The 8,418-nt window shown below is 31.7% G+C and overlaps 1 protein-coding gene across 1 annotated transcript in view; it reads right to left on the reverse strand.

Annotated features, from left to right (window-relative positions):
- Positions 1 to 1,592, reverse strand: part of cdhr2 (cadherin related family member 2) — a 31,255-nt gene extending 29,663 nt beyond the window's left edge. The window contains exon 1 of the mRNA XM_049467738.1: positions 1,412 to 1,592. Coding sequence (XP_049323695.1) covers positions 1,412 to 1,414 — 3 coding nt within the window. The 5' untranslated portion in view covers positions 1,415 to 1,592. The remainder of the gene's footprint in view (positions 1 to 1,411) is intronic.
- Between the last annotated feature and the right edge of the window lie 6,826 nt (positions 1,593 to 8,418).

An 8,418-nucleotide genomic window follows, 5' to 3' on the forward strand; every position in this document is an offset into this window, starting at 1 on the left:
TGCATCTTTTTTGTTATTTCAGCCATTTCTCATTTTCTGCAAATAATAATAAAATAAATTATCTAAATGACAATATTTTTATTTGGAATTTAGGAGAAATGTTGTCTGTAGTTTATAGAATAAAACAACAATGTTTATTTTACTCAAACATAAACCTATAAATAGCAAAATCAGAGAAACTGATTCAGAAACTAAAGTGCTCTCTTCATTTTTTCCAGAGATTTGATAAAATATGATACACTTACTGTTACATACACACTCTTCTCGTCAGTTAAAAAAAAAAAAAAAAAAAATATATATATATATATATATATATATATATATATATATATATATATACTTCAAGCTATTTTGGAGCATTTGTATTGGTCCATGCGGTTCATAGCATGGGTTTTTGTGCAACAGCCACAATTTACAGAACTATTATATTCACTTCAAACGTATATTAAAGAAACCAACAAATACTCATAATATACAAATCCCTTTCTGTATATGCACATACAAAACTTGTGAATGAACTTGATTAATTCCTTGTAGCTGTTAAAACGCAACTAACAAAAAAAAAAATGCAGTTGAATGTCATTTAGATGTATTTGTTTATTTTGTTTATTTAATTTAATTTTGGAGCATATCAATTGGTCCATTCATCTTGAAAATTGAAAACTAAATAAAAGAAAAGAAAAACTGTCATATTTATATTTGTTTAATTGTAAGTAAGTAAAATCGTTAATTTCTTTGTGTCTACATGACAATATACAGTGTTTTTTATAGTGTAAGTATGTAAGAATTACATAGTAAATTATTGTAGTTAAAAAAAACATGTATCTCAAAAACTAAACTCAAAAACTAAGTAACGTTACAGTTAAGTCAATGTAAAAAAGTTTATTTCAGGTCATTTTGAAGAATTTCTATTGGTCAATCTATTCAAAATAAATAAAAGAGTGTGAAGAGGGACAGTTTGTGTATTTAAATTCTGTAGTAAATTCAAAAGTTATAAAGTTACGAAATATTTGTTTTTTTTTAATTGGACAGTGATGATATGTTTTTTTTATATTGGATAATGGATGTTAATAGTAGAAGGTGTTTAAATGTAATTTTAATTTATATAATATTGGTCCATTCATCATAAAATTTTGAGACAATAATAAAAAACAACAGTCAGATTCACATTATGTCAAAAACATAAGAAGAAAAAAACTAAGATAAAATTTTTGTGATGCATTTGTGATGTTCTCTTATTATTTATTTATTTATAGCAAAAAAAAAACATATTTTTTATATGTAACTTAGTAATGTACTGGTTTTAAATTTAGACTATATAATGTATGTCAGCACAAATGTTTTATATGTCTGTAAAATGCAGAAATATATATATTTTTTTATGTTTTCTAAGAGTATTAAAGGAACTCACCATCTCGGCTGGTGTTCTGGATGCTCCTCTGAAGGGTGTGTGGGTGGACTGAGGCTGTGGAGGCACCTTTGCCTGAGACAGATCTGTTGATTGCCGTCTCGCTGCTGTAAACGTATATCATTAACACGGGAGCAGCACGGGTTAGCTCGTCTGAGCTCCTCACACCCCGCACACACACTCCACACACACACACACACACACACACTTCACACAAAGCAGCTTAACACTGACAGCAGCTCAGCCGGTCAAGAGTGGTCGAAGCAGCTAAACAAATGTCACAGCAAATCATGTTCCACACACACCTACCCAACACAGGGGGTCATTTACCTGTCAAATGCTGCAATCAGATATAATCAGATTATATACCAGACCTAACACAGGTTCATATGAGGCCTAAATTAAAGCTAGACCCATACTGCTCCATAAACCATTTGATTGCACTGTTTATAGGCATGTGTTTGAGCAAAATTAACATTGTTGAGCATTTACAAATAAGGAAAAATATTAAAAAATAAGGAAAATATGTAATGCTTTCAGACCTCAAATAATGCAAATAAAACACTTTCATATTCATAAAGTTTTAAGAGTTCAGAAATCAACATTTGTTGGAATAACCCTGTTCTTAAATCACAGTTTTCATGCATCTTGGCATCATGTTCTCCTCCACCAGTCTTACACACTGCTTTTGGGTGACCTTCAAGTAGTTCAGCCCTGTTTTCATGGCTTGTGACCATCCATCTTCCTACTAATTACATTCCAGAGCTCTACAACAGTCTTATATACTCTAATCCTGACTGTAAGTGTTATATACCAGGCCTAAAACAGTGTTATATACTCTAATCCTAATTTACATGTTATATACTAGGCCTTAAACAGTGCTATACACTCTAATCCTAATTTAAGTGTTATATACTATAATTCTAACTTGATGTTATATACTTGGCCTACAAAAGTGTTATATACTCTAATCCTAACTTAGTGTTATACACTAGGCCTATCACTCTATTATATACTCGAATCCTAACTTAGTGTAACATACTCTTATCCTAACTTAATGTTAAATACTAGCCCTACAACAGTGTTGTTTACTCTAATCCTAATTTAGTGTTATATACTAGGCCTAGAACACTGTTATACACTCTAATCCTAATTTAGTGTTATATACTAGGCCTAGAACACTGTTATACACTCTAATCCTAATTTAGTGTTATATACTAGGCCTAGAACACTGTTATACACTCTAATCCTAATTTAGTGTTATGTGCTGTACTCCTAATCTAATGTTATATACTAGGCCTAAAAGAGTGTTGTGCACTCTAATCCTAACTTAGTGTTATATACTAGGCCTAACACACTAATATACACTCTAATCTTAATTTCTTGTTATTTACTAAGCCTAACGCACTGTTATATACTCTAATCCTGACTGTAAATGTTATATACTAGGCCTACAAAAGTTGTATACTCTAATCCTAATTTAGTGTTATATACTAGGCCTACAACAGTGTTAGATACTATAATTCTAACTCCTACAAAATGTTATATACTAGGCCTAATTCAGTTTTATATATGAGGCCTAACACATGTCCTAGAAGTACTAAACCGCCAAATAATGTCCTATACCTGATCCTGGTCCCACAGAAGCAGTGTGATGCTCCTCTGTCCTGTTTACTGGAGTCCTGTCATATCAGCAGGTCCTTTTCTGGCATCAAGGAGATAAGAGGAAGATTCCTCTTAAACAATATCTTCTCCATTATCTGTCAGCTCCTCATGTTTGTGATGCTCCTGGTCTGACAGAACCCCAACACATGGGTCACGATGTGAGCTCTGGATAAACCCCTCCTTCTCTGGAACTCACACTAATGAGCTTCTCTTCCCGTCCCCTTGTCCCCTTGTCCCCACGTCCCCCCATTAGAGCTTTATAATGAATGAGACATGAATGGGACCAGGGCCATGTTTCATTGCCAACAAAAAAAAACAACAACAATGGTGGGCATTTCTCTAATGACCCCAGGTTTCAGGATAGAATACTGTAGTTCACTGTGTAAGGCTGAGTATAAACTGCATGCCAAAAGTCATAGGACAGTAGAATTTCAGTTGATATAAAAGTGTAAAACAGCAGGTAAAGGCTCAGGATTGCCCACATCTATATAAGATATTGAGTTGAGTGTGCTATTATATTATGAGTGAGGTTGAATAACACTGACCAACATGCTCATGGCAAGGCTTAAACATATTGATGTTCTAGGCCAAGCGGTTTCCATCCAAGAAGGTAGACCCTGTCCCTGTTCTACCAATGCTTGCATGAAGCTGACTGAAATTTGGACATGGACAGAGAAAAACCCCTTTTTAGGAAAGTTTTATAATTAAAAGAGACAAAGATGTTCAGAGTACTAGAAGGTGAGACATTCAACCCTAAAGATACAGTACAAACTGTTAAGCATGGTGGTGGGAGCATCATGCTTTAGGTCTGCTTGTTGCCAGTGGAACTGCTATATCACTCAAAGTAGATGAAATAAAGAAAAAAAAAATTCAGCATAACCTCAAAGCAATATTGGTTTAAACTTGGACACAATTGGGACAATTTGAACACACAAAAAAAGATTTACTACTATTTCAGTACTACTATATCGCAGTAGAAGGAACAGTCTCAGTGTTAATCTAGCTGAGCTGAAGACTCACATGTTGTAAAATATGTATTGAACCACTAGACAAGCTACAAAACATGGGTTATATGCTCATAAACACTGTAAACTACATAATAAAATATATAAAAAATATTTAATAACACAGAGTGAAGCCCTGTTTTTAACACAGTGTTCTATAATAAGCCTATTTAATGTTGTATATGACACTGTGTCAGACAAAGCACTGTATATAACATATAGGCATATAGGCATAGTATATAACACTATGTAAGCCATAGTATATAACAACACATAGTATAACACTATGTTTTTTACATAGGCATAGTATATAACACTATGTAAGCCATAGTATATAACAACACATAGTATAACACTATGTTTTTTACATAGGCATAGTATATAACACTATGTAAGCCATAGTATATAACACACTTATATGCAGGCATAGTTATAACACTATGTTAGTCATAGTATATAACACTGTGTTAAATATAGGCATAGCATATAACACTGTGTTATATAAAGGCATAGTATATGACACTATGTTTTTATAGGCATAGTATATAACACAGTTGTAGGCAAAGTACTGTATATAACACTGTGTTATAAATAGACATAATATATAACACTGTGTTTTATATAGAGGCATAGTATATAACACTATGTTATATATAGACATAATATATAATACTGTGTTTTATATATAGGCGTAGTATTCAACACTTTGTTAGGCAAAGTATATAACAGTGTTATATATAGGCATACTATATAACACTGCTTTAGGCAAAGTACTGTATATAACACTGTGTTATAAATTGGCAAAGTATATAATACAGTGTTATATATAGACATAGAATATAACACTGTTATATATAGACATAATATATAACACTGTGTTTTATATATATAGGCATAGTATTCAACACTGTGTTAGGCAAAGTACTGTATATAACACTGTGTTGTATAGATGCACAGTATATAACACTGGTATATATAGGCATAGTATTTAATACTGTGTTAGGCATAATATATCACACTGTGTTATGTATAGCCATAGTATAGAAGACTGTGTTTTATATATAGGCATAGAATATAACACTTTATTAGGCATAGTATATAACATTATGTTATACTGTAAAAGTTACCATTTACCAATACAAAGTTATAAATCAAATAAAAATAAATGCAATTAACATATCAAATCATAAAATGGGTTTACTGTAAAAACACAAGTGAAACTCAGCTCTGCTGGGAATATTTCATAAGTTTCTAATCTTATCCTCTTAGACTTTGGTTTATTGCAGTCTGCAGAGTTTACTCATCTAGAGGAAATACGGATTATTAAATAACAGTGAAGATGGGCACAGCCTGTCCTGATCTGAGGATCCACATCATTAGCATTAGCTACTTTACTTTTTATTAAATATCTAATATAGTGAATGGAAGTTAAGGAGAGTGTTATTTTCAGTGTGAATCTCTCTGTGTGATCTGATGATTAACTGAGCTGTGCTTTAATAACAGGCTGTAAAACAAACATATCCCCTGAATCTGATAAGCAGCGCTCTGTGTCGAGCTGGGCTGTGTTTATATTTTATGGTTGGTAACAGAGCATCCTCCTCTCTATCGAGCAAAGGTCACTAACTGAGTTCTGAATGTCATTTTATTTTATTATAATGCTATAATACACTGATGTGATAAGACGTGAGTGATGAAGCTCCACGTGTGATCATCAGATCACAAACTGTTGTAATCTGATCTGGTGCCACGTTACATGCAAACATACAGCCTGAGAAACTGAGAAGCATTTTTAATACATTTACAGTACTGGTGTCAATCGATTAAAAACAATAATCACGATTAATCACACATTTTTCTTTTGTTTAAGTTTTAAGTGTAAATGAATGTAAGATTGGCCAAATTAAATGATTATTTATTTATTTATTTAGTTAGTTAGTTAGTTAGTTAGTTAGTTAGTTAGTTAGTTAGTTAGTTAGTTAGTTAGTTATATTATTGTTGTCTATCACCTAAAAATGTCTTCCATTAAAATGTAAAATGCTGATACTTAAATTATGGTATAAACCAGCATCTGTTTTACTTTACTATGTCTTATGGTACTTTTGATGCTTTTTTAAATTAGGGTCCAGCTGTGGCTGTGTGTTTATATACATACATATATATATATATATATATATATATATATATATATATATATATATATATATATATATATATATATATATATATATATATGTGTGTGTGTGTGTGTGTGTGTGTGTGTGTGTGATGGAGAGACAGAGAGCAAGAGACATATTAAACATTAAATCCATATTTTAGCATTAATAATTAGTGTCTTACCTTCTGAACTTGACAATAGAGACACTGTGTTTAAAGTTTGAGTCAAAAAGTTACTCTTCTTATACAATATATTTCTTTCTGTTTATGATTTTTAATATTATGGCTGTACAGGAACACATGCAGAGTTATTTATGAATAAAAAAGTCTAAAAGAATCGAATATAAAAAGAATATATGTTATACTTTAGATTCTTTTAAATAAGTATCACATTTATATTTGAAAACAGATCTGCACACATTTGGTATTTTAATCTGTGTCTTTATGAGGGAATTATATTCTATTCTTCACCTGGAATAGTTTTCTCAGCGTCTTGAAGGAAGGAGTTTCTGGAGGTGCTGAACAATAGTGGGTATTTCTTTTTAATCATGATTATTTAGTGTTTAGGAAGGGCTTATAAAATAAAAAAGTCAATATAAAATAAATTCACTTTACATGCATATGTATATTTAAATGGGTTTTTAAAGGCTATTTTTCACAAATAAATTTGTTTGGTTTGTATTCTATAAAAGTCCAAAGTGGAACAGAGTTAAATCAGGTCTGCAGTGTTTTCCTCTGGCCTACACCCAGACAGTGTAATTTACTGGGCCAGTAGAGGGCGCTATAGAACACATTATTATAATAGACATTATTATAGGATTTTTTATACTGCTCACATTATAATGTGTAATGACTGCACTAACTATTTATTCAAAATATAATAATACATGTGTGATGTTTTATTATACATAGCTATAACCAAAAGCAATACATTAACAAATGAACAGATTTAAACCACAGACTGTTCTAAATTCATTTTAATAATAACACTACCACGTGTTTATCCTCATATAGCCTGCGTTATGCGTTTTAGTGGCAAGTAATTATTATAATTCTTTGATGTTGCTATTTATACGTATATGTTTGAGTAAAATCAACGTTGTTGTTTTATTCTATAAGCTACAGACACAATTTCTCCCAATTACTAATAAAATACTGTCATTTTGAGCATTTATTTGCAGAAAATGAGAAATGGCTAAAATAACAAAAACAAAAAAACGAAGTAGAGCTTTCAGACCTCAAATAATGCAAAGAAAGGTTCATATTCATAAATCCATTCAAATTCATAAAGTTGGCATAATTTTCTCCTCCACCAGTCTTACACACTGCTTTTATGCCACTCCTGAAATTCAAGCAGTTCATCTTGGTTTGATGGCTTGTGATCGTCCCTCTTCCTCTTGATTATATTCCAGAGCTTATCAATTTGGTAAAATCAAAGAAACTCGTCATTTTTAAGTGGTTTCTCATTATCCAGAGCTGAATATCAGGCATTATCTTTTGAATGGTATTATGATCTAATGATCTTGGCCGCCGTGCTGTTTGACACTGGGCTGGAGTATTACAGTAATTACGGTAGAGCGAGTCGTAATGCAGGGCGTCTTTAAAACGCTCCAAATAGGGGTAACTCTAATATATACGTTAATGTGCGATCAAACGGTAACTCAACCTAAACTAACACTTTTAGAGGTGTTTATTAACATAAATTGTTATGTTTAATGTTGTTACCGGGCAAAAATGGCACGTGTGTGGTGTCAGGTCGTGTTTTTGGTGTCTGGTGTTGTGTCCATTTGTGCTACCTTGTCAAAACGTGCTGTCGCAGAGTGTATTTAAAGAGACATTAAAACTAAACCATATATGTTTTTTTCATTAATAACTGAAATGTGTTTCTTTGAAGTAATTAAACATTTCAGTCTTGGTTAAACATGTCTGATTTGTATTATTTAAAAAGCAAAAATACATCCAGCAATCTGTATCACTGCACTAATAAACAATACATTAAATATACAATTTTCATATTCAGTTTATGATTATCTTATTGATGTTTATAATCTTATAAACATGAGCACAAAGAAAAAACTTTCACTAAACGGTACTCTATTGTACTTATAATATAAGATACAGCCCCAGCGTCAAGCTTCTGTAGTTATTTTTCCTATTGTGTATGGGGCTGCTAAGTGGTTGCTAGGT

Source organism: Astyanax mexicanus, chromosome 19 (assembly GCF_023375975.1).
Source record: "Astyanax mexicanus isolate ESR-SI-001 chromosome 19, AstMex3_surface, whole genome shotgun sequence".
Classification (NCBI taxonomy): domain Eukaryota; kingdom Metazoa; phylum Chordata; class Actinopteri; order Characiformes; family Acestrorhamphidae; genus Astyanax; species Astyanax mexicanus.